Below are 27,104 nucleotides of genomic sequence, written 5' to 3' on the forward strand. Positions count from 1 at the left end.
TGCCATCAAACTAAATACAAACTTAATCGGTAATAGCTAGACAGATGTATGCCATCAAGTTAAGGTAACACACCTACTCCGTTCAATCAGTTTTATTCAGTACTTAAAAGGCCACAGGCCTATAGTACAATGCGTATTTACATGTAGGTGACGTGGTTGTTAACTAACAATTCTGTTTCTATGTGACATCGTGTGATAAACATGTGTTGACAGGTTACATAACATAGTATCATTAGAGGAAGTTAAAAGATCTACAAACTTATGGACATTCGGGTGTACAGAGTAGAAAGATGGCAAATATTTATCACGTACCCCTAAATGTTTGTAAGCTTGACACACCAGGAGAAAGTGAAAATCATCTTCAATTGAATTTGTATTACACAATGTGCATATTCTGTCTCTTCTATCAGTGTGATTATATCTACCAGTCTCTATATACAGGTTGTGAGAGGAACATCTAAATTGTGCTAGTGCAATTCTATATTTTTTAAACTCAAGTTTACAGAGGTACGCCTTAATTTCAATATCACTTTTCATGATTCTATTATATAAACATACTCCGTTATGTCATAGCTGTGACTACGAGGTCATGGTCTCAATCTGTACTGTACATATTCAGGGATCATTGTGGTTACCGTATTACCATATATTCTTGAGTATGGTGCACTCTTTTTTCCTGTGTAGAAGGCGGTGCACATTATACATGCCATAATGAGTTTTGATGGTTTTTTTCCACCAACGGAAAGACATTACCGTGAGCACGTAGAACTGGAAATACCATGTCAACAAATCCATACTGAAGTACGCAAATTAATCATGTAATTACACTGTCTGGTTATAATAAGTGTTCATTGTATACCTGAACTGATGTTTGTAACTTATTTCATTAATTTTATTCAAATTCCTTTTAATATCATTTTAATTTATTTCAGTGAAACCATGTGTGAATCATCGCACAACTCACCGTTATTAACAGCAACCACGGTAACATTACCGCTATTGACGCCTTGAAACGAACTTTAGTTGACAGAGAATGGATACCTATATCACAAATGCAATACTTTGACTCATTAAAAGTCATATTTTTTGTTGTTTGACGATTCTATGTCAACATGTAGTTCTTGCGATCACATGCGCGGGAGCCTCGACAGTGACTGATCAAATTGTTCCATGTAAAAAAAAACCCCAGCAATTTCAAATTGGAACTGACCAAGTTTTTTATCACCTGTATGTTTTCCGGAATTTGCTGAAGGGGTACTGTGTAATTATTTTCTGCGTATAATATTCAATTTTTTTTTTCAAAAAAATATTGAATCCGCTAGAGGGGGGTGCGCATTATACTTGCGTGGGCACTATACTCAAGAAAATACGGTAATCACCTCACATAGTAATTACCTTGAGGGGATTCAGGGTTAGAATAGTTTCCTAGCAACCTATGTTTAATCGGGTGGTCAGACTCTGTGACTTGGCTGTTACACCATGCATGTTACAGCCCGATTGCGTGCATCGTTGTTCTTAATATCGGTCACTGGATTGTCTGGTCCAGACTCGATTATTTACAAGCTGCAATCATATAGCTTCAATATTGCTGAGTGTGGTGTGAAACAAACATATGAACAGGACAAATAGAAGGTTGTGGATTCCGTCAGAAACAGATGCCGGAAACTACAGGAAAGTAAGGGATTACGATACAACTGCTGTTAGTAAAGCTTCAGAAAAAAGATTTCCAAGCGACTAAGCCTATTTCTCACAGCTTGTGGACAGCGGTTTACGCTTCACAAAGACATGTACGAACAGTAACATCTCATTCAGAAAGGAGTAATGATCCCTGGCGAAGACAAACCCCTGTGTACCAGTGCCAGCACTGAACCACCCCATTTGGGATGGGTGGCACTCCGCAGCAGTCATGTCACACCTGAGTGAGCATGTTCGTGGCGGTCACCGATCCATGTTCAATAACGACTCAGTCGCCATTGAGACCACCGACCCCATCTTAATCTGACGGCAATTGAGAAGCCATTGAAGCCATAGCAGAAGAACAGGAAGACATTCAGAACTCATCATAAACGTGAAAAACTGAAACTAAAAATGGAAATATAAAGTAATAAACAACAACAACAACAACAGCAACCATGAAAGTGGATGTAAGTTCGCCGACACTGCAGCTCTGTAGAGATGAAGACAGACAGGCAACATGGAGGAGAAGAGAGTTTTGTACAACAGCCAACATGCTCCATTCACAACACACACGACAGGCAGGCTGTACTGGCATTTAGTCCTACAGCAGTCAGATGTCATGTCATGGATGCCAAGAGGGTGACGCCACACAGATCGGCATTATTACAACTCAAGTAAAGGTTTCCTCCAAGACAAATTGATCTTTGTAGTTTTGTTTTGAGCTAATCCTTACTTTCAGAAGTAAAAGTCAAGCGGGAATATTATCCTCACAAAACGCCTCTGCCCAATGTTGCAGCTATTGTACAAGCAAGTAGACCTTTGTCATATTTGATAGCTGGCCTACATAATAATAGAGACTTCTGGAGTAATGAGTCTTCACTGATAGTTTCACATGTATGGTAGGTGTGTGACCGAAGTGACTTTGTCCATCCATGGACTGGAGCACATGTACCAGCTTACTACGTCAATGTAGGGACTCAAGATCATGTACCATTTTACGCCAATGTAGGGACTCAAGGACATGTACCATCTTATGTCAATGTAGGGACAAAAATACATGTACCAGCTTACTACGTCAATGTAGGGACTCAAGATCATGTACCATTTTACGCCAATGTAGGGACTCAAGGACATGTACCATCTTACGCCAATGTAGGGACTCAAGGACATGTACCATCTTACGCCAATGTAGGGACTCGAGAACATGTACCATCTTACTACGTCAATGCAGTGACTCGAGAACATGTACCATCTTACTACGTCAATGCAGTGACTCGAGAACATGTACCATCTTACTACGTCAATGCAGTGACTCGAGAACATGTACAATCTTACTACGTCAATGCAGTGACTCGAGAACATGTACCAGCTTATAACGTCAATGCAGTGACTCGAGAACATGTACCATCTTACTACGTCAATGCAGTGACTCGAGAACATGTACCATCTTACTACGTCAATGCAGTGACTCGAGAACATGTACCATCTTACTACGTCAATGTCAATAATGAATACAAACATAAACCTGACATTAACTCTACACAAATCAAGCCAACGTCGTATGATATGAGATACAGAGAAACACCTGCAGTACCATTCCAAGGGACACTGTCCACATATACAAATGTCTACATTAACAAATACTTTTTCCTGAATGAAGTACGTTAAATATATCATTAAAAACATTATCACACGGGAAGAAGTGTTCCTGACCAATGAGGTATCACTGTCCATGTCTGTGCGGACTCCTGAAGGTGACCAATGCCAGTAAGCCCCCTGTGCAGATGTGTAGTAACAAACCTGTTGCAGCGCTGATCCAGACACCAGCGCAGAGGCCGGGCGGGAGGGAATGGGGGGTGCCTGCTGACCCCCCAGGTGGGCCCCATAGTTAGCAAGACGGGAGCCAATTCTCCGTTTTTCAGGGGGTGGGGGAGGCATACCAGAGTCCTAACAATCAAAAACCAGGGGCATCCAGAAAATAAGACAGGAAACAGTATTACCACAGCATCTAGGAATAACACATACCTGCTAAAACTAGGAAACATCAAATGAGTTGCTTCTGTAGTTTAATTGAGAAAAGTAGATGAAAAACACTCAGACATATAAAGTGCATATTTCTGCACCAGCAGTCAGTCTGCTATCTCCACCCACAAAACATCTATTTACTTACTTGCTTCAACCAATAATACCAATATCTAGCTTTTGGTTAATATTTACTTAAAACATGTTCAGAAAGGTGATAGAATTATCGTTAACAATGTATGGAAGTAAATATTATCGAGTAAAAGAATACAAGGCATGAACACTACTGTTTATAATTGGCATATTTCACACAGGCAGCCCAGTCGTCAAAGGTGCCACATTTTGCTGTGCCAAGGTGCTTCCCTTGGGGACGCCAGAAACCTATGATTGTGGGTTTGAATCCTGGTTCGCCCCGATTTTGTTTCTAGGTTTGTCAGCACCATACCCATGCTCGTGGGTTTCACCGAAGTGGAAAATGTCTAAGACCTGAAACACTTCGGGCGTTCCTCCCACATTAAGCTGACACGCCGCGATATAACTGGAACACTGTTAAAAGCGGGGTTAAACATAATTCACTCACTCACTCACTCACACAGGCAGTCAGCACAATGAATAAATACTACTCAAAAGAAGTTAAAGAACCCCTGATTCTTTCATATGACTGAAGTTAATCTGTCAGGTTTTCTTTAACTTCTTTTGAGCAGTATATATGGCCTGATGCAGTGCAAACTGGCATTGTGATACGTTAGTAATATTAACCTTACTGCTAAACACATGCATCAGTAGAGCTTCTTGTGTGGTATATGGACAAGATCATGTTCGGGATATAAAGGTAACTGTGCATGTAGCCATGAAGAGTTTGTAAGAACCTCAGTGTGAAGAGATGGGAGCCAATGGACTGAAGTTTTGTATTTCATTTTGTCACTATACAATTGCAGCTTGACTGAGTGAGTATGGTTTTACGCTGCTATTATCAATATTCCAGCTCTATCACGGCGAGGGACACTAGAAAAGGACTTCACACTCTGTACCCAGGTAGGGATCAAACCTGGACAAACACCTTCACCACTAGGCTACCCAACTGTACGATACTATAAGTCACAGAGCCCAGTACTGTAGCATATACCAACACTAAGTAGGATACATTAAGTTAGCCAGAACTGTAGGATACATTAAGTTAGCCAGAACTGTAGGATACATCAAGTTAGCCAGAACTGTAGGATACATTAAGTTAGCCAGAACTGTAGTATATACCAACACTAAATAAGATACATTAAGTTAGCCAGAACTGTAGCATATACCAACACTAAATAAGATACATTAAGTTAGCCAGAACTGTAGGATACATTAAGTTAGCCAGAACTGTAGTATACATTAGGTTATCCATAACTGTAGGATATATTAAGTTAGCTAGAAATGTAGGATATATTAAGTTAGCCAGAACTGTAGGATATATTAAGTTAACCAGAACTGTAGTATACATTAAGTTAGCCAGAACTGTAGGATATATTAAGTTAGCAAGAACTGTAGGATATAATAAGTTAGCCAGAACTGTAGGATATATTAAGTTAGCTAGAACTGTAGGATATATTAAGTTAGCCAGAACTGTAGGATATATTAAGTTGGCTAGAAATGTAGGATATATTAAGTTAGCTAGAAATGTAGGATATATTAAGTTAGCCAGAACTGTAGGATACATTAAGTTAGCCAGAACTGTAGGATATATTAAGTTAACCAGAACTGTAGGATACATTAAGTTAGCCAGAACTATAGGATATATTAAGTTAACCAGAACTGTAGGATACATTAAGTTAGCCAGAACTGTAGGATACATTAAGTTAGCCAGAACTGTAGCATATACCAACACTAAATAAGATACATTAAGTTAGCCAGAACTGTAGGATATATTAAGTTAGCCAGAACTGTAGTATACATTAGGTTATCCATAACTGTAGGATATATTAAGTTAGCTAGAACTGTAGTATACATTAGGTTATCCATAACTGTAGGATATATTAAGTTAGCAAGAAATGTAGGATATATTAAGTTAGCCAGAACTGTAGGATACATTAAGTTAGCCAGAACTGTAGTATACATTAGGTTATCCATAACTGTAGGATATATTAAGTTAGCAAGAAATGTAGGATATATTAAGTTAGCCAGAACTGTAGGATATATTAAGTTAGCTAGAAATGTAGGATATATTAAGTTAGCCAGAACTGTAGGATACATTAAGTTAGCCAGAACTGTAGGATACATTAATTAGCCAGATACTTAGTTCCTGAACCTGTATGTAGTATACAATGATGACAGATACCCTGCACCAGTAATGGAGTATACTTACAAACATAGCTGGATCGACCTTGAGTAGGTGGAGGTGCACAATATAACACTTCACTTTTCACAAATGTCACATTACTACCCTAATAATTTATGTTTTTTTCTAACAGTGTAACAATATATAAACATGTACTACCAACTGATAGTTAACGTGGCTGAGCCTTGAAAACTCAACCAGTCACTGATGCATAGCATGACAAGCATTTGCTTTTAGACTTCAGGAATGCACACTTCTGGGTTTTGTTTTTCTTCCCTAAAACGCTTCATTGTAAACTATCCTGCATTCTCCCAATGTTTCCACTGCATGATTGTAGGCCACCTGGTGGTAAACTTACCTCAGGCGGATCCATGTAGATGTTGTCCCCGTCCTGAGACATGGCCTCCGCTGATGTAATGGAAGACCTGTTGCTGAAACAGAGTGAGTGGGTGAGTGAGTGTGGCTTTATGGTGCTGTCAGCAATATTCCAGCAATATTCCGCTGACGTGGCTGACAATTCACCCATGGGGAAATGAGTGAGTGAGTGAATGAGTTAGGTTTTACGCCGCTTTTAGCAATAATTCCAACAATATCACGGCGGGGGACACCAGAAATGGGCTTCACACATTGTACCCATGTCGGGATTCAAACCTGGGTCTTCGGCGTGACGAGCGAACGCTTTAACCACTATGGGGAAATGAACAGCAAAGACCTACCTGCTACTGGAGTTGAGGGATCCGCTCCCCGGGGTGCCAGGGCGTATCACTGCCCCCAGAGACCCACCTCGTAACCGTCCAGCCCTCGGAGAACCCTGGAATCACAGAAATGATACGGGTCTAAAGCATGAATAACCACTACAGGACAAAAAGGGATAGTTATTGGAGGTGGGGGGTTGGTACAGTGGTCCCTCTCTACCATGCTACTAATGGGGTCCAAATAATTGGTGGGCGTTATAGACGATGAGCCGTTTAACCGAGGCCGAGGTGGTGGAGCGCTCTCGGCCAACCTCACGATCTTCGCCTTGTCTCGCACAATGCAATGATACAAGTTGTTTATCGTTCACAGTGTAAAAATATATATCTGTTATGTTTTTGCCATTTATTATGCGATACCGCGCGTAGTAACCGAGGTAGTGCTTTATCGAAGAGCCCAATAGCGAGGGATCACTGTAGTTGGTAGATCATTACAAGGATATTGACCATGAGGGTGGGGACTTATACCCTGTGGTATCATTACAAGGCTATAGTCGATCAGGGAGGGATTTGATGGTATCTGTGGGGGTTTCCTGTGATATCATGAGAAGGCTATAGGTTTGGGGGTGAAAGTAAGTTGGGGTGGAGGTAGGTGTCATAGAATGCTTGTTCCATGTTGTGCATGTCAAGTTGATTGGAATCTAAAACCACCTGGAGTTATCTCCCTTGTACTCAAGCACATGTTGAGTCAGACATATTAAAGTGTCACCGATGTCCTACACCTGTCTTGGTCATTGATGTCTTATAGTAGGGAGGAGGGACTTACAGACTCGGTGATATCCTGCTTGAGTTTGCTGAACATCTCAACCAGATTCTTCTGTAAAGGCTTCATTTCCTCGGTGCACATGGACTCAGTCTTCCGCAGCCCCTGCTCCATCAGGTCGACCTGGAAAGGGAGATCAAACTGGAGTGTGGTAATGTAATCACATACTTGTCCATATGGGTGGTACAAGACTTTCAATTGGACAATGTATCTGTACAGTTTCTGAGTTATATTAATTTTTGTTCTCTATCACCAGAGTCTGTGACCAACTGTTTTCTGATTATTGATCACTAAGAAAACCTTCAATATATATTTATCATTCAAAACTGGCTCCCACAGGAGATATCACATGGGTGAGATCAAGCGATATCTACACTGTAGATATCGCTGCTATGAAATTGAATCACAATGTTTTGCAGACCATTGTGACATCATTGGTTACCATGACGTCACAATCAAATGACATCACTAATGGCTCTGCTACTGAAGCTGTTAGCTGTACTTTTTACACTGAAGACACTGCTAATTACTGTCTACAAACTGAAAAAGTTGGAAGAATGATGTTGGATGATAAATAAAATCTCACCCGAGTGTCTTTTGATATCAAATATATCAACACTCGTTGTTAAAAGTGGCAAAAATCCTCGGCAAGCCTCGGAATTTTTCCATTTTTATCAACTCGTGTTGATTTATTTGATATCAAAAGACACTCGGGTGAGATTCTCTATGTATCCCTAATAGGGTAACGATTGCATTCACTATCCACCAGTTCCCCAACCTGATACAGCGAGACTAACAACTCCCTCACCTGCTCCACCAACAGTGTCTTCAGCTCTATCAGATGGCACACTTCGTCAGGATGCTTCGATGCAAACTCATCACAGAAAAATGCCTGCAATCATACACCATACAATTTATTACTATGGCTGATGGTAGAATTGTGGTCAGTGGTTGTATAGACAGTGTCCAATACAGACTGAGACAGTGAAAGATATCGGTCTCATGTCTCCTACATCACAGCAGTGTTCATGATCATTCAGGTGGATGGGACTCTTCCATTACAAAGACTCACAACAACATCACTGATGCTGCAATAGTCAATGAAGCACTCATAAAATATCTAGAAGATCGGCACTGTTTCACACATCATCTGTACAGAGTGTCATGGGTCATGCTTTAGGATGCACTGAGCAATATTTCAGCTTAATGATAAGAGGCAACACCAAGGTTGGGTTTCACATATTGTAATCTGGGGTGGAAGGTTTGCCAGCAGCCAGTGTGATGTGTGTTTGCTTGTTGTTGACTTGCCCTTCATCCCCTTCAACCAGTCCCTTTTTCAATGGAGTTTTTCATCGCAGGGAATGATGCCAACCCCAAAGTTGGTGTTGACACTGATTATTCTTAAGTTTGTCCAGGAGTAGTCATCATAATGGGGGGGGCAGTCTGGTAGCCCAGCGGTTAAAGCGTTCGCTCGTCATGCCGAAGACCCGGGTTCGATTCCCTACGTCGGTACAATGCTCGAATCCCATTTCGGGTGTCCCTCGCCGTGACACTGCTGGAATATTGCTAAAAGTGTCGTAAAACCATACTCACTCACTCACTCACTCATCATAGGATACCTACAGATGCCCCAGTTGTCTCCCCTTACCTCCTGGTACTTGGGCAGCCCACCATTGACAACGCTGTTGATGACACCCTGCAGCCTCATCATCAGCTGCTGGAAGAACATGTCTGTGTTGGACTTGCACCGGCCGGTCAGGAAGTCCAGCTCCGTGTTGACCGTCCTCATGTTCTCCACGGCCACCAATATGGGGGGTAGGTGTAGCACCTCTGTCTGGACCACCTCGTACCATCGCAGTATCCCTGGCAACTTGTAGCTTGTCTTCAACACCTTCCGCTCAAGGCACAGTGTCTGAAAACAGTGAAAATACTGGCAACTACATTACTGCAACAATTTCGGCTTTGATATTTTGTTTTATGTTTATGGCCCAGTCTGTAATAGTCCATCCATACCATGGCAGCCAGTAACTCATTTAGTCTAGGTCAGACAAACCAATGGTTGATATCATGAGCATCATCATTGACATGAAATCAACTAAGACAAAGGGCCTTACAACTGAATCCATTTTACTTACCTGCCTCTTACGACATCAGAGCTAAATGGGGACCAATTCTAATCTGGTCCATACACAGCTTCTGGTGTTACCATTACTGTTTGCAAATGGTTAGTAAGTTAGGGCGAGAGTTTAACAGTATGAACTTCTACATGGATGAAATTAGTTTACTGCATGTGTGATAATTCTTCAAAACAAATCTCAATGTGACTGATATTTGAAAATTGCATGGACAATTGGATGAATAATTCTTGGTCTGCTAATTCCAATTTTCTTATATCTACCAACTGAGCAGTATATAATAACCGAAACTACACAGACGAGTCAAAAGTTTCACCAGACCCATAACTTGACTGAGACAGGCCATCAGACCCATCTAGACCAAGGCAGGGCACAAGGCCATGGAACAGAGCCCTCTGTAAGCTCGTCCTTTTGCTTAACACACCTTAAATTCATTGTCCTTATTCCTTTCCCCTCGGTGGTAGGGTCGGTCAAATTGAAACACATCCACCTCATTGACGCTGTAGAAGTTGCTGATCTCCATGGGAACCGTGTGACCTTGAAACTCTGACCTCTCAGAAGCCACAGGTTTCACACTGCTGATCTGGATGCCTTCACAAGGTCAAGGTCAAAGAGTTGGTATCACAGTTCAATATCAAAACTAAAATCAATGGTAATCTGAATTGGCCCCATGCATAGAACCTTGGAATGTCGGGTGAGGGAGTGAGTCAGTTGGGTTTAACGCCGCTTTTAACAGTATTCCAGTTATATCACAGCGTGTCAGCTTAATGTGGGAGGAAAGCCCAAAGTGATGCATGTCTTAGACATTTACCACTTCGTTGAAACCCACGAGCACAGGTATGGTGCTGACAAACCTAGAAACATAATTGGGGCAAACTGGGATTCAAACCGACAATCATAGGTGTCTGTTGTGCCCAAGGGACGCAACTCTGCACAGCAAATTCCAGCGCCTTAGACGACCGGGTCACCCGTGACTGAGAGTGAAACACACTCGTACCCCAATATGTCGGGTTAATATGAAAGGAAAATCCCAACACAGGTTGTAGATGTTTACCACTTTGGTGAAATCTGCGTGTTGACAAACCAAGGATTATTACTGGAAAGAGTCCTGCAATCATTAGACACATGCAGAACTAGAACAGGCCACTACATTCAGGTGTTGTGCTTTACACTGACACAGTCCTCTTACCATGAGTGCATAGATTGTTTGTTGCTATATGCACACTCAGCAATATTCAAGAAAAACAACGAGCCACCTGAATTAATCAAGTCTGGACCAGACAAACCAGTGGTTGATATAATGATACCCCAAAATCCCACTGGGGAATGTAATCAATCAAGACACGAGCCTTAATTACCATGTGCTACATCTAGTCGCCTCTTACGAACTGCATGTTTGCTTGGGTCCTTTTCTAGCTAGAATACCCCAGTGAGTGTATAGAACTGGATGTGTTGACTGGGGGTATGTTTCAACAATATGCAATCAGGAAAGGATACATTGTTGGTCCCCCTCTCGAACCTTGTCGTCCGGAGGGGTGTTGCTGGTGAGAATGGAGGCTGACGGGAACTCCGTGGTCAGATGACTCATGATGGTGGCCAACTTTAGACACTCGTCTCCGCGGTAGACAAACTCCTTGTTCTGGAACATTCAGTAGTGGTAAGTTAACAAAAGATAATGAAATCCAACTTGGAGGCAGGCAATACATTGTAGTTTTACAACAAACCATGGGGCAACAATGTTTCTGGATGAAGCGGATGGACCTGAACCTGTGCTATGTGCATGCTTACATCACCTGAAGGTATCACCTGGTGTTCTAGGATGCAGAGTTTAACTCCTAAACTGATTCTAAACCTCTTCATTAGATGAATAAATGCAGAAGAGAGGGGTTTGAAGAGAGGGCTGGATGTTTATTTACATCACCTGAATGTATCACCTGGTGTTCTAGGATGTAGAGTTTAACTCCTAAACTGATTCTAAACCTCTTCATTAGATGAGCAAAAGACAGGGGTTTGAAGAGAGGGCTAGATGCTTATTTACATCACCTGAATGTATCACCTCGTGTTCTAGGATGTAGAGTTTAACTCTTAAACTGAATCTAAACCTCTTCATTAGATGAATAAATACAAAAGAGAGGGGTTTGAAGAGAGGGCTAGATGCTTATTTACATCACCTGAATGTATCACCTGGTGCTCCATGATGAGAGGGCTGGATACTTATTGAGGCAAAACATTTTAACCCACATGGAGCACCATCTTTTTGTAGTTGACTAAATCTTTAAGTTCTGTTGAAAAATACCAAGTTATCCTTTGGCATGTTGACAAACTCAAGCGTGTATACAAGATGTCTCTCTGCTCAACAAGTACATACTCTGACAAATGGCGGGAAGCTCATGCCGTAGTAGGCCACTCTGTAATAGGAAGGGTTCTGTCTCAAGGAGGGACCCTCCAGGATGTTGTTGAAGAATGCTGCCTCTCGTTGCTATAGTAACACAAGAAAACAGTGACTCTTTATATAACATATATAACATTGCATTAACCTGTAAATAAGTTTAATATGGCTTCAAGTCACAGAGTAAAACATCTCTACTTTCATGGGGCGGTCGGGTAGCCTAGTGGTTAAAGCGTTCGCTCGTCACGCCAAAGACCCGGGTTCGATTCCCGATGCGGGTACAATGTGTGAAACCCATTTCCAGTGTCCCCTGCCGTGATATTGCTGGAATATTGCTCAAAAGCGGCGTAAAACCATACTCACTCACTCACTTTCATGTGCAGTTGATCACATATTCAAGGGAGACTACTCTGCAAGCCACAAGAAACAATCTGATCACAATTTCCCAATCATAAAACTCAAAGGTAACATTTTTTTACACACAAAGTTTGACTCAAAAAACTAAATTTAAAAGGAAGTTAAATTAAGTTTCAAATAAATTTGCTTATGAATAATATAATCATTGTTAATACAAAAACACTAGTGCAGTTGAGTGTATGTGAGTGTATGTGAGTGTATGTGAGTGTATGTGAGTGTCTGAGTCCCATGTATCCCCAGCCTATAGAGTCCTATGACCTTTTAATAAAGGCTCCCTCCCAGACTTCCGCAGACAGATTTAGAGCCAGCAACCCAGGACAAAGCAGCCTGCGTAGTATCAGGCACGGTCCATGACCAGTGTGCGGGGCTCGAAGAGATAATGGTAAAGTTGCTCTCCCAATTACAGGTCAACAATTATTCTTTATTTGTCTGGATTTAACCACTTCTGGTCTGTGAAGCATCAGTGACAGCTGGGGTTGGACTATCTCCATGTCTACCAACTGAAACTTATGTGACCTGATGTAAAACACTTACAGGCAACAGACTGCAACTTAAGTCACTAGCCTGAAGCCCAAGTCTATTAAAATTCTAATAAGTTCAGCTCACAATCCATACAATCACACTAAAATCTGCTGAAAATGATGTCAGGAGACAAGTTCAGGCTCAACTCAAATGTTTTTTTGCACAGTCTGCATGTAACAGTCTATATTTTCTCCCTTGGTACAGGTTTAAGTAAGGTTGGGATGGGAAGAGGAGGTATTACACTAGCTGCTACAGATAGTGTCTGTTTGGGGAAGAACTCTTAAAACTACCATACACGGAGTATTTCTTTTTTAACTGTATGGGTCTGACAGAAATCAGTCTTGGCCATGTAACTATCAAAGATGTGAAATATAAATGCATTATTTGACAACGGTACTCAAGACATATATTTTTATATGTATATTAATAAAGTATCTAACAATTTGCAATTAACCATGCCAATCAGAAGAAAGACAAAAGGGCTGATATTTCATTAAGTTATTGATTGGATATTTTTCCAATTGAAAAGCCAAAACCAATGTTCATCAATGACTGCCAAATTTGAAAACAGCCTACCAATATTTGACTGAGCTTCTTGTAGTTGAAGAGCTTCTTCTCATACACCTCCGCCAGCTCCTTGCAGAGTGGAATCCCATACTCCCAGGCCTGAAACACAGAGCCAGATCAGGTGACAGGGTCGTATACAGCAGTGTCCTCAGTGAAGGCAGATCCACAATGTAAGTTGAAGTCCACATCAGAGAGGACTTTTACAAAATGAGCTACCCTCGTAACAACTGAAGGTCATATTCTCTTTCAGCAGCCATTGTGGCAAACCCGTTTCCAGTTTTGTTATCATTTACCATTCAGCCAATTTCTTAACAAGAAATGAGCAGTGAAATCTTTCAAATTATCAACAGTGCCACAAATCAAGAAGATTCTTGACTAAAACCTGCCATCAAATGTACCACATATCAAGAAGATTCTTGACTAAACCCTGCCATCAACAGTACCACAAATCAAGAAGATTCTTGACTAAAACCTGCCATCAACAGTACCACAAATCAAGAAGATTCTTGACTAAAACCTGCCATCAACAGTACCACATATCAAGAAGATTCTTGACTAAACCCTGCCATCAACAGTACCACAAATCAAGAAGATTCTTGACTAAAACCTGCCATCAACAGTACCACAAATCAAGAAGATTCTTGACTAAAACCTGCCATCAACAGTACCACAAATCAAGAAGATTCTTGACTAAAACCTTCCATCAAAAGATATTACTGACCTTGCCCTTGTCGAAGCACTCGATGACCTTGAGCGTGAGTTCCTCCTTCCTCTCCCATTCCTTCTGTGAGGGGTACCCAAGGTTGGCCGAAAGTTGGTCCGGGGTCCACCGCAACAGCTGCGCATACAGCTGCAGCGTCAGTCCGGCCTCCACAAAGTTGTTGGCATCGTGATGGAGGATGAACAACTTGTTGATGTAGCGGATGTACATCTCCTCACGGTTGATGTTGTCCTTGTAGAAATTCTGAAAAACAAAAAATATTATTATTATTATGAGAATCATCACATAGGGCAACAAATGAGCATCAGGGACCTATATCCTATTTTAGACTATCCACATAGGGACATGTGACAGGGTATAGGGGACCTACTTTATCTTGGAATCTCAACAGGGAGCATACATGAGTTATCATGGACCTATACCAAGGGATCAAGGGACCTATCTGGCTTGAAATCCCCAAAGGGAAAAGGCATGGAACACAGAGGTGCAAATCTGCCTTCAAATCACAAGCATGGGTCGCATAGGACTTATTCAGCACACACTGAACAACAGTGGCTAATGTTAATTAATGATTAAAGCATCCACTCACAAGAATGTTGAACGTGCAGTGCATCCTCTTGTCCCTGTGTTCATCCCCCTCAATAACTTGTCTGAAACAAACAGAATGGCAAAGTCAGGAGAAGTAAGTCTGTTAGTCCTGGATAATGACAGTAGAATATATATATTTTTAGGTATTTTCTTCTTACTAAATGCCTAAGCAAAGAACTCCCAATCGGACATTTTGTACCTATCTCTTGAGAAGTTCAGTGGGTACCCAGGTAGGGTCGGGTAATAGGGGGTTTAGGTACCCGGGTAGTAAATTTGGACTAGTCCCTCCCCTAACAATGCTGTGTAAGAATCAAACCAGTTTACTCAGCGAACACACTAACCTATGGGCTACTTCACATCGTGATAATAACAACCTCACAATGACCCATTTGGTTTCATATTCAACTCAAATTATTACATCTACATAGGTAACATTGTACATTGGGAATACAGTGGGGTTATTCTCCTTGATAAACATTTTAGATTCTTCAAGTCCAGATCAAACTAACCAAGTTTGGTTTTCTTGTGAAGAGCAGAAGACAGAAAAGGAAAGGTTCTTTTGAAGAAAAGAAAATTATTTCAAGTCATGTTTTCATTGACCAAGTGTCAGTCTCTTAATCTGTCATCAGAGAGAAAAGATTGCTACAACACTTTTTCACAATAACCGAAACAGCATTATAACAAGGCTCATGTACAGTTTTCTTCCCTGATTGCTAATAGTTGAGACTGTTGAAAGTAAGCCATTCTAATGTGTTTTCTCTCAGTGGGAAGTGATCATGGATGGGTGGGCCACGGGAGGTACGTACGGTCAACAGAGATTAGGGCTGGGACGTGTAAATCAGGTACTCGGGTCGGGTGGGTACTGAGTAGGACCCGGGTCCCCAAAAGACTACCCGGACCCGTGGTTAGTCACGTGATATATTGTTTAATGACAAAAATTATCTAGAACTCTATGGTTACACTACAAGTCACTTATGTTCGCATTTCTCTCTGACTATGCACCCATTCCTTCTGACTTTTCATATTTTTTAATAAAGATATAACTTAAGTAAAATTCAGTGTATGCATGATGAGATTGCTTAAAACATGTATCTAAATACGTTTTGCCAGGGCTATGGTAAAAGAACTCCCAATCAGACATTTTGTACCTATCTCTTGAGACCTTCAGTGGGTACCCAGGTAGGGTCGGGTAATAGTGGGGGTGGGTACCCCGGTAGTAAATTTGGACTAGTCCCACCCCTAACAATGTTGTGTGAGAATCAAACCAGTTTACTCTGCGAACACACTAACCAATGGGCTACTTCACATTGTGATAATAACAACCTCACAATGACCCATTTGGTTGCATATTCAACTCAAATTATTATATCTACAGGTAACATTGTACATTGGGAATACCGTGGGGTTATTCTCCTTGATAAACATTTTAGATTCTTGAAACTATTAAACAAACTCCTGGTATACTGAAGCCACTAGTCTATACATTCCAGATCTCTGTAGCAATCAAAGGCAGGTCACATTATGAAGTTTTCCCAGCTGGGGTGAACTGCACGCAGCACGTGTGAGCAAATTGTCGAAAAGGAGTGTTGAATTTCACCACTAAATTAACCCATATCTGTCAGCGCTATTACCAGACTGAAGCAAACATTTCCTTGATATCTTTTCCTGTTACTTCAATTTCAGTGCAACAGTTATCTGTTTGTCTAATTGGTTAATTAGAAAACCCATCAACTCCACACATGCGGAAATGTCACTGTAGTGCTTGATCACAACTACTTCTGTTTACAGTTACGCCCCGAAAATATGTCTAGTACCTGTCTTATGTTGATAGAAAGTAAAGAGGTCGATACAGACTTAGGTTGCCCTGAACTATGAGTCAAGCCAGTTTATAACCCCTTGGCACTCACAGAAAGTCTAAATGATCAAGTTTGGGCCAGACAATCCAGTGATCCCCCTGAAACCACCAGTCTAGGTTGATGGGGACCTGACAATCCAGTGATTGATAATATGTCAGCAACGATCCCCGCCACTGGGACGGCGGTACTAACTAGCAAGTACCGAGTCTGACCACCCAATCCACCTGAAGCCACCAATCTAGGTTGATGGGGACCAGACAATCCTGTGATTGATAATATGTCAGCAACGATCCCCGCCACTGTGACTCGGTAACATTCTATCTAGCAAGTACCAAGTCTGATGACCCAATCCACCTGAAACCACCAGTCTAGGTTGATGGGGACCAGACAATCCAATGATTGTTAATATGTCAGCAACGATCCCCACCAACTTTCATTTCCTGTCGAGCAATATTCCTGCAGCTCCAGCCTTTGGTAGCTACATTTCAAATCATTCGAGGTACAATCGTGCATGCTCTTTCTACCAAGATTTAAAAAGATGCCATACAAATCTGGCTCAGAAGCTGTTTGATCAACATTGTTACAACATTCAAGGCACCAGTAAAGCAGTGGGACAGTGAATGTCTTCAGGAAACATGAGAATAACTATATGGGCAATGTCTGTATGGTGGCACAGTCGTGGGACAGTGTATGTCTTCAATGTGAGAACAAAGATATTGGCAATGTCTGTATGGTGGCACAGTCGTGGGACAGTGTATGTCTTCAATGTGAGAACAAGTGTATGGGCAATGTCTGTATGGTGGCACAGTCGTGGGACAGTGTATGTCTTCAATGTGAGAACAAGTCTATGGGCAATGTCTGTATGGTGGCACAGTCGTGGGACAGTGTATGTCTTCAATGTGAGAACAACGATATTGGCAATGTCTGTATGGTGGCACAGTCGTGGGACAGTGTATGTCTTCAATGTGAGAACAACTGTATTGGCAATGTCTGTATGGTGGCACAGTCGTGGGACAGTGTATGTCTTCAATGTGAGAACAACTATATTGGCAATGTCTGTATGGTGGCACAGTTGTGGGACAGTGTATGTCTTTAATGTGAGAACAACGATATTGGCAATGTCTCTATGGTGGCACAGTCATGGGACAGCGTAAGTCTTCAATGTGAGAACAAGTCTATTGGCAATGTCTGTATGGTGGCACAGTCATGGGACAGTGTATGTCTTTAATGTGAGAACAACGATATTGGCAATGTCTGTATGGTGTAACATTCTTGGGATAGAATGACCTCACCTCTGAAATCAGAGAACAGCTATATTGCTAATCATTACAATCAGTTGGATCTGGATCCTGGCTATGAGGAAAATGTCTCAGCATGCTAAAGAAGACAATTGGAGGTAGTGGAAACTACATGAATTTACTTCAGTAAGACTTCCTGATACACCTGTCAGAGCCTTCTTCATGGAATCATCACAGTATTAGGCTGTAAGTTGTCATGTAAGAAAAACACTTAAAATTGTAATATGAACATTCTACACCATGACCTACCAGTCCAGTGAGTGAGTGAGTGAGTTGGGTTTCATGCCGCTTTTAACAGCATTCCAGTTATATTACGACATGTCAGCTTGATTAAGGAGGAAAGCCCGAAGTGATGCAGGTCTCAGATGTTTACAACTTCGGTGAAACCCACGAGCATGGGTATGGTGCTGACAAACCTTGAACCATAATCTGGACGTACCGGGATTAGAACCCACAATCATAGGTCTCTGGCGTGCTCAAGGGACACAACTCTGCACAGCGAATCGGGGCGCCTTAGACGGCTGGGCCACCCGTGCCCCGAGAAAACACTTAAATTGTGATATGAACATTCTATACCATGACCTACCAGTCCAGTGAGTGAATGAGTTGGGTTTCATGCCACTTTTAACAGTATTCCAGTAATATTACGACGAGGAAAGCCCGAAGTGATGCAGGTTTCAGATGTTTACCACTTCGGTGAAAGCCACGAGCACGGGTATGGTGCTGACAAACCTAGAAACATAATCCTGAGGTCCCGGGATTCGAACCCACAATCATAGGTTTCTGGGATGCCCAAGAGACGCAACACAGCGAATTGCAGCGCCTTAGACAACTGGGCACTCGTGACCCCCCCCCCCCCCCCCACCGGTCCAGACAGTCTGAATGTCCATATATCTGTTTCATCCTAGCATCAAATTCAAAATTACATGTCTTAACAACTGAACCGGCAAAAGAATTATACCTTTGAGTTATTGGCTTAGCGAAGGTCGAGACTGTTGTTTTGTCATGGATGCTATCAGGATCTGCTCATTACATTGGCATAATCCCCAACCATGGTGTCCAGTGACTTGTACGTATATGGCCCCATGGGGATTCATATCCTATGAGTGAGTGAGTGAGTGAGTATGGTTTTATTCCGCTTTTAGCAAAATTCCAGCAATATCACAGCGAGGGGACACCAGAAATGGGCTTTACACATTGTACCCATGTCGGGAATCGAACCCGGGTCTTCGGCGTGACGAGTGAACGCTTTAACCCCTAGGGTACTCGACTGCCCCCATGTCCTATGAGAGTCATAAGGTGACTTAATGGATCCGGTGGCCAGTAGTCATAATTATTAGGAAGACTGACAGTATGGTTTTGGTGTAAACATATTCTTTTATATTTAATGTCATTAACCAAACTGACTATTAATTGGTTATGTGAGGGTGGACAGACATATTTTAAGCCTCACAAAGAAGGAATTGCACAATAGTCTCATCATGTTTTGTGAACCCGCACAAGTGTGACAACGTGAGAAGTCAAGAACTAGTCTAATTTACTGGTGAGCCTTTTTGGACAAAATCTGTAACAGATTACTCGTATTGGTGGGATGGTTCAAAATGTTGTTATGATTCTGCATAAATCATTTAGTCTGGCAAACTACTCATTTATTTACTGTCATATTAAAATATAGCAACACTAAACTACTGATGAATCAGACCCAACTTCATCAGACGAACCGAAACTATGACCCAGATTTACTTCCACAAAACAGGTGCTCTGTGGTTTGTGCTGTTATTGTAGACAGAGCTGCCCCCCCCGGCTTATCAAAGGTCATCATCAAACCTGTGGACCAGAATATCAAGTCCACAATAACACACAGTCAGGAGATAAACTTTATGATCAGTCATATTCACAGCTGCTACCATGAAATAGTTTCACTGGAATCCTTTTTTGGATCTACATGTTTCAAATGCCAAATTTCCCCCCCCCCCCCGTTGTAGATAGAAACCATCCCTACATTTCCACAAAACAACCTCTTTCTACATGTACAGAAGCTGTTGTAAAACTGACACAATGTCACTCTGGATTTCAATGTAACCAAAAGCATAAACTGTTGCCATGACAACAGAACCTCCTGGTTTGGGCAGTGCAGAGAATGATCAGCTGAAGCCAAGTTTAGTCTATCACAAATTATTCAAAATCAATAGAAATTGGAAATTGATTATTCAAATTGGCATGCCGAAAAAGATGGTCTTTTTAAATTTTGAATGAGTAAGAAGTATTCATATACATTTACATGTCCAGAGTTTGTTCGGTCTTTAACCATTATCTAACGTTTTTTCACCCTTCCTGGAAGCCCCAGCATACAAACCAGGCATGGTCGAGAAGCGATATTTTTGCAGAGTACACTGTGGAGTGGACTGAGATACAGTCCTTTAATTAAAGTTACCTATAAGGTTAAATAAAATAATTCCACAAGGGAACCTTCAAGTATTAGGACACCTCAAGTCCTCAAGTGAGGAGGCCGGGCCAGAATTAAGAGGGAAGATCTGCATTATCAAGTCTGTGAAAACCATTAAAATTAAAATAGACACTGGCACATAAAATTATCATCGGAATCAAAATCAAGTTGTCTTGTTCCTGCTGTGTTGTCTCCTAGATGTGAAGATCAAAACAAAGAACCTGGTTACCCATTTATGCAGAAACCAATTATCTTTCAAATATCAGCAAGTACCTATATACAAGAGCGGATCTTTATAATGATTCTCAATAATCCATTTACTCCTTTTCTGTCATTAAATTAACCTCATACTCTAATGACAGAAAATAAAAAGAAAATCCAGCAAATTATAAGATCTGACAAACAGGAAGCAAGGATCCTTGAAACCCCTCCATTCCTCTTTAAGTTCCTTCCAAATTGGTGCCACCTGACCCTCGAGACATGAAGATAAAAATATTAAAATTCCACACTGAGCACGCTCCCTAGGCAGGAAGCAATGGTTGGAGACAGAGGTAAACAAAGGGCTGCAGCTGCCTTGGGTCCCTCCGTACGGTAGATCACATAGATGCAGACATAGCATCAATACCAGCAGCAGAAGGCAAGAAAACAGCAGAGCAGTAGTTGTATGGTTATGTATTCCAGACTGTCCAAGGAGTTAATGTATAAATTTTAGAGAAATATTGATGCATAGAAATAGTGGAGATTGTTGAGTATTTCAGTTTTTGTAATGTTCACTAATGATATCGGTGTTTGTGTCATGAAAGATTGAAATCATTGTGCTTGGAATGCAGACTTAGTTTTATGTTCAGCCCTCCAAGAATCCAACAATTTGGTTGCAATTGCAACCTAAAGTAACATTGCTAGACCTGTATTTATCGCTTGGTTGCCAGTTTCCTCCCTTTAATAAAATTAACTTTGTAAATTTTTCACATACTGAAACAAACTTGAGTAGACCATTACTTGTCTGATTCAACATGACTTCCCTGTTTAGGGCGTAGTGTAACTCTGTACAGCAATACTGTAGCCTATCTTGCTTCTGATGCTATCGTCTGTAATGCTACAAGTTCATGTCTGTAATGCTACAAGTTCACGTAGTTCTGGTCATGTGCACATTTCTCACTTTACTTTCCGAATATTTACAACACTGAGAAAAGGCAGCAAAAACTCACCGCCATTGTTGAAAACTGAGGTGACACATTAAAGAAATGAAGCCAAGGATTGAACCAGGACAATTTTATTTCATTCGAGGCCATTAATGTCAAACATTTTAAGTTCATATGATGACTGTTACTAAAATGCCCTAGGTTTCATGTGAGACCACTGAGAAGGAGACGAGTGATGTTACATAGAATTATGAGGTCTACTTCTTATGAAACTAGGGAGTAAGGAACCATGTGCAAAAGAAAATGAATCTTGACAAAAACAAAACATTTCACTCACAGAAAATCAATCTGCCACACATCGGTCATGCTGTTGATTGTTGTTGTGTCATCTCAAGTTCACGTGAACATGTTGCTTGTTCACACATTACTCACATGGTTCAGACAGAGCTTGAAGGAAATAACCTCTGAACAGTTAGTCTTTGCAGGAAAAACTTGTCAAAAATATATCCCTGCTGTTATATATATCCTTGACTGTCAGTAGGGTCAACTCAGGATGAGAATTGGTTGTTCGTGGAAACAAGGCTGTTGAGATAGATGATCACTGGCCCTTGAATACACAACAGTATGTATCGCAATGCTTGTTTCTCACATCCGATTGACAGGAAACAAATGTAATGGTTTCAGGAAAGTGAAATCTGTGTCTTATTGAAAGTTCACTTTCCTTAGCTCACCCGGTATGAAATATGTTAACAGGCAACATAGTTTGAATCTATTTCTTTTCAAAATGGATAACAGCTAATAACTTTTTATAACCCTTTTGTGCTTAGCCCTTATTGTCCAAGTGAACTACACTGTCTATGCCCTGTCTGTTCCGCTGAACTAAACTGTCTAGGGCCTGTTTGTCCTTGTGAACTAAACTGCCTATGGCCTGTCTCTCCAGGTGAACTAAACTGTCTAGGGCCTGTTTGTTCTTGTGAACAAAACTGTCTATGGCCTGTCTGTCCAGGTGAACTAAACTGTCTAGGGCATGTTTGACCTTGTGAACTAAACTGTCTATGGCCTGTTTGTCCTAGTGAACTAAACTGCAAGATCATCAAACGTTATTTCATAACTTGTATCTATCATTGTGGCTTCATTTAGAGGTTGAACTGCTTGTGTTCCAGGTCAGTGGCTGTGTACTGCTACTGTCCTGACATCACAGCCTCAGTAGGCCTTCTGTAGCAACTGAATTACATCTGGTCCCAGTCAACACATTTCCCCATCTTCATCTCTGATGTTTGCCTTCCATCAAGAGCAGGACTGAGAGGTGCCACACCGCTACTTTGTTATGGGAAGATTAAACTAAGCCTGCCGCCCTAACCAAACAGCAATTACCTTTTCTTTGAAGTGAGACACACACCACATGTAATAGTGAGTGGGAGAGACTGGTGGGTGGGAGGAAGAGCAGGGACAACAATGGGGGAGGGTAGCGGTGTGTGGTGGTGTTGTGGTGGAGGGCTGTAGGTGTTGGTGTGTGGGAGGAAGAGCAGGGACAACAATAGGGGAGGGTAGCGGTGTGTGGTGGTGTTGTGGTGGAGGGCTGTAGGTCTTGGTGTGTGGGAGGAAGAGCAGGGACAACAATAGGGGAGGATAGCGGTGTGTGGTGGTGTCGTGGTGGAGGGCTGGAGGTGTTGGTGGGTGGGAGGGAGGGAGAGAAGGGACAACAATAGGGGAGGGTAGCGGTGTGTGGTGGTGTCGTGGTGGAGGGCTGGAGGTGTTGGTGGGTGATACAAGAGCAGGGACAACAATAGGGAAGGGTAGCAGTGTGTGGTGGTGTCGTGGTGGAGGGCTGGAGGTGTTGGTGGGTGGGAGGAAGAGCAGGGACAACAATGGGGGAGGGTTTCAGTGTGTGGTGGTGTAGTGGTGGAGGGCTGGAGTTGTTGGTGGGTGATACAAGAGCAGGGACAACATTAGGGGAGGGTAGCGGTGTGTGGTGGTGTCGTGGTGGAGGGCTGGAGGTGTTGGTGGGTGGGAGGAAGAGCAGGGACAACAATAGGGGAGGGTAGCGGTGTGTGGTGGTGTCGTGGTGGAGGGCTGGAGGTGTTGGTGGGTGGGAGGAAGAGCAGGGACAACTATGGGGGAGGGTAGCGGTGTGTGGTGGTGTTGTGGTGGAGGGCTGGAGGTGTTGGTGGGTGATACAAGAGCAGGGACAACAATGGGGGAGGGTAGCGGTGTGTGGTGGTGTCATGGTGGAGGTGTTGGTGGGTGGGAGGAAGAGCAGGGACAACAATGGGGGAGGGTAGCGGTGTGTGGTGGTGTCGTGGTGGAGGGCTGGAGGTGTTGGTGGGTGGGAGGAAGAGCAGGGACAACAGTGGGGGAGGGTAGCGGTGTGTGGTGGTGTTGTGGTGGAGGGCTGGAGGTGTTGGTGTGTGGGAGGAAGAGCAGGGACAACAATGGGGGAGGGTAGCGGTGTGTGGTGGTGTCATGGTGGAGGGCTGGAGGTGTTGGTGTGTGTTACAAGAGCAGGGACAACAATGGGGGAGGGTAGCGGTGTGTGGTGGTGTTGTGGTGGAGGGCTGGAGGTGTTGGTGGGTGGGAGGAAGAGCAGGGACAAAAATGGGGGAGGGTAGCGGTGTTGTGGTGGAGGGCTTGAGGTGTTGGTGTGTGGGAGGAAGAGCAGGGACAACAATGGGGGAGGGTAGCGGTGTTGTGGTGGAGGGCTGGAGGTGTTGGTGTGTGGGAGGAAGAGCAGGGACAACAATGGGGGAGGGTAGCGGTGTTGTGGTGGAGGGCTGGAGGTGTTGGTGTGTGGGAGGAAGAGCAGGGACAACAATGGGGGAGGGTAGCGGTGTGTGGTGGTGTTGTGGTGGAGGGCTGGAGGTGTTGGTGGGTGTTACAAGAGCAGGGACAACAATAGGGGAGGGTAGCGGTGTGTTGAGGTGTTGTGGTGGAGGGCTGGAGGTGTTGGTGTGTGATACAAGAGCAGGGACAACAATAGGGGAGGGTAGCGGTGTGTGGTGGTGTGAGTGTGTTTCCATGTATACAAGATGAGATTGGTTTGTTTGTTTGATGTTTAACGCCACTCTCAGCAATCTTCCAGCTACATGACGGTGGTCAGTAAAAAAAAAATCGAGTGTGGACCAGACTATCCAGTGATTGATATTGTGAGCATCGATCCATGCAATTGGGATCGATGACATGCATCAACCAAGTCAGCGAGCCTGACCACCCGATCCTGTTAGTCGCCTTTTACAACAAGCATAGTCACCTTTTATGGCAAGCATGGGTTGCTGAAGACCTATTCTACCCCGGAATCTTCAGAGGCACAGTTGGTGACAGAAGACGAAATAAGAAAGTTTGGGTTTGAGACTACATCTGTTCTTATTGTTATCTCCTAATCCAATATGGTGGCCTTGGCAGAGGCAGCCCAGTGGTAGAAGCATCTAGTCACGCCTGCTTCACATTCATTACATCAGAAATAATAAAATGGAAGAAAAGACAACAGAGCCGTTAAAAGGTTGCCTGACTTGTCGTCATAATCAGGAATTACCCCTTCAGTGCTGACAACTATGTTCATTACAGTCATGAAGCTAGTGTCTCTCGCCACCTGGGCTGCCTGCCTATACACCAGCTGCGATGCTGTGAAGGAAGAAGCTGCAGGTGTCATCACCTCAGAGACTGCCTATATTCAGCCATGTTATGACAATGTCTATAACAGGCTTATCATCAGAGCAATGTTGAAAGGTTCACAGACAAGAATCTCCAGCTAAAACACTAAGACTAAAAGCTTCCCTGACTGTGCTGGGATGTGGGCCATGTCAACATCTCTGTTGTCTCATTAATGCACAGAATAACATCTGCTCTATGTCCATACACGTTGCTTGGCTGTAGGTGTGATCATGCGATAAGGGAGGCATCCCAAATCAGGTGCAAGTGTACAAGAGTTGAGTGAGTCTTTTAGATTTATGGAAGCAGGAGCACCAAGAATGGTCTTCACACATTGTACCCATGCTTGGAATCAAACTTGTGTCTTTGACCTGCCAAGTGAGTTGACCTGACAATCAAGATTGATACCTACTTGGCTACTACCTACAAGCTTTATGCAAGCTATATCATGAAAGGGACAAGAGGAATGGACTTTATACATGACCATGTGAATAGCTACGCTCAAATGAATGCTTTTAAATCTCTAGGCTACCCAATGAACACAAGAGTAGGTGAATCTTGATGTGTGGTGTGGTGTGGTGTGGTGTGGTGGGGACTGTGGTGTGGTGTGGTGTGGTGTGGTGTGGCGTGGACTGTGGTGTGGTGTGGTGTGGTGTGGTGTGGTGTGGTGTGGACTGTGGCATGGCATGGACTGTGGTGTGGTGTGGTGTGGTGTGGCGTGGACTGTGGTGTGGCATGGACTGTGGTGTGGCATGGACTGTGGCATGGTGTGGACTATGGTGTGGTGTGGTGTGGCGTGGACTGTGGTGTGGCATGGACTATGGCATGGTGTGGACCATGGTGTGGTGTGGTGTGGCATGGACGGTGGTGTGGCGTGGACTGTGGTGTGGTGTGGTTTGGTGTGGTGTGGTGTGGTGTGGTGTGATGTGGTGTGGTGTGGTGTGGTGTGGTATGGTGTGGTGTGGTGTGGCGTGGACTGTGGTGTGGACTGTGGCGTGGCATGGACCGTGGTGTGGTGTGGCTTGGCATGTGGCGTGGTGTCATGTGGTGTGGTGTGGCGTGGACTGTGGTGGCGTGGCGTGGCGTGATGTGGCATTGACTGTGGCGTGGCATGGACCGTGTTGTGGTATCGTGTGGTGTGATGTCATGTGGTGTGGTATGGTGTGGCGTGGACTGTGGTGTGGCGTGGCGTGGACTGTGGTGTGGCGTGGACTGTGGTGTGGCATGGACTGTGGTGTGGCATGGACTGTGGTGTGGTGTGGACTGTGGCGTGGTGTGGCATGGCGTGGCGTGATGTGGCATTGACTGTGGCGTGGCATGGACCGTGTTGTGGTATCGTGTGGTGTGATGTCATGTGGTGTGGTGTGGTGTGGCGTGGACTGTGGTGTGGCGTGGCGTGGACTGTGGTGTGGTGTGGTGTGGTGTGGTGTGGTGTGGCATGGCATGGTGTGGCATGGACTGTGGTGTGGCATGGACTGTGGTGTGGCATGGACTGTGGTGTGGCATGGACTGTGGCGTGGAGTGGAGTGGAGTGGCGTGGCATGGCGTGTCACAAATGTCACTCACAGCCCCAAAACCCAAAATATAAGCTTCACCTTGTAAAGTATCTTTACCCATAAATGTTAAGAACCATTTCCCATGATACCCGTACAAGGCCCCAACCAAAAAAACCTTCATGTAGACACTTAATTATTCCTGCATTTGACATTGTTCCAATCAGAATATGACCTTTAAAGCTCATGTTCTGAGCCACATTCTTTCATTGAATTGAGAAAACCAGCAATCTGATCTGATTATCAACAAAAGAAAACCAAGAACCAATCAGTGAAAAACAGTATGTTGTTCTC

General features: G+C 43.2%; 1 protein-coding gene across 4 annotated transcripts in view; it reads right to left on the bottom strand.

The window, feature by feature from the left end:
• LOC139446061 (dedicator of cytokinesis protein 3-like) overlaps positions 1-27,104 on the bottom strand; it is a 166,720-nt gene that overhangs the window by 18,975 nt on the left and 120,641 nt on the right. For 2 of the 4 annotated variants that reach the window (XM_071227331.1, XM_071227330.1), the window contains 12 exons: positions 14,872-14,932; positions 14,283-14,525; positions 13,571-13,660; positions 12,035-12,145; positions 11,164-11,305; positions 10,091-10,257; positions 9,180-9,443; positions 8,340-8,423; positions 7,535-7,654; positions 6,733-6,827; positions 6,375-6,447; positions 3,478-3,624 (listed from right to left, as the gene is read on the bottom strand). In XM_071227331.1, coding sequence (XP_071083432.1) covers positions 3,478-3,624; positions 6,375-6,447; positions 6,733-6,827; positions 7,535-7,654; positions 8,340-8,423; positions 9,180-9,443; positions 10,091-10,257; positions 11,164-11,305; positions 12,035-12,145; positions 13,571-13,660; positions 14,283-14,525; positions 14,872-14,932 — 1,597 coding nt within the window. Of the gene's footprint in view, positions 1-3,477; positions 3,625-6,043; positions 6,062-6,374; positions 6,448-6,732; positions 6,828-7,534; positions 7,655-8,339; positions 8,424-9,179; positions 9,444-10,090; positions 10,258-11,163; positions 11,306-12,034; positions 12,146-13,570; positions 13,661-14,282; positions 14,526-14,871; positions 14,933-27,104 lie in introns of all 4 variants that reach the window. The other 2 variants (XM_071227332.1, XM_071227333.1) reach the window with 2 other exon arrangements.

This window comes from Haliotis cracherodii, unplaced genomic scaffold, assembly GCF_022045235.1.
Source record: "Haliotis cracherodii isolate W230 unplaced genomic scaffold, xgHalCrac1.p SCAF_6, whole genome shotgun sequence".
Taxonomy (NCBI): domain Eukaryota; kingdom Metazoa; phylum Mollusca; class Gastropoda; order Lepetellida; family Haliotidae; genus Haliotis; species Haliotis cracherodii.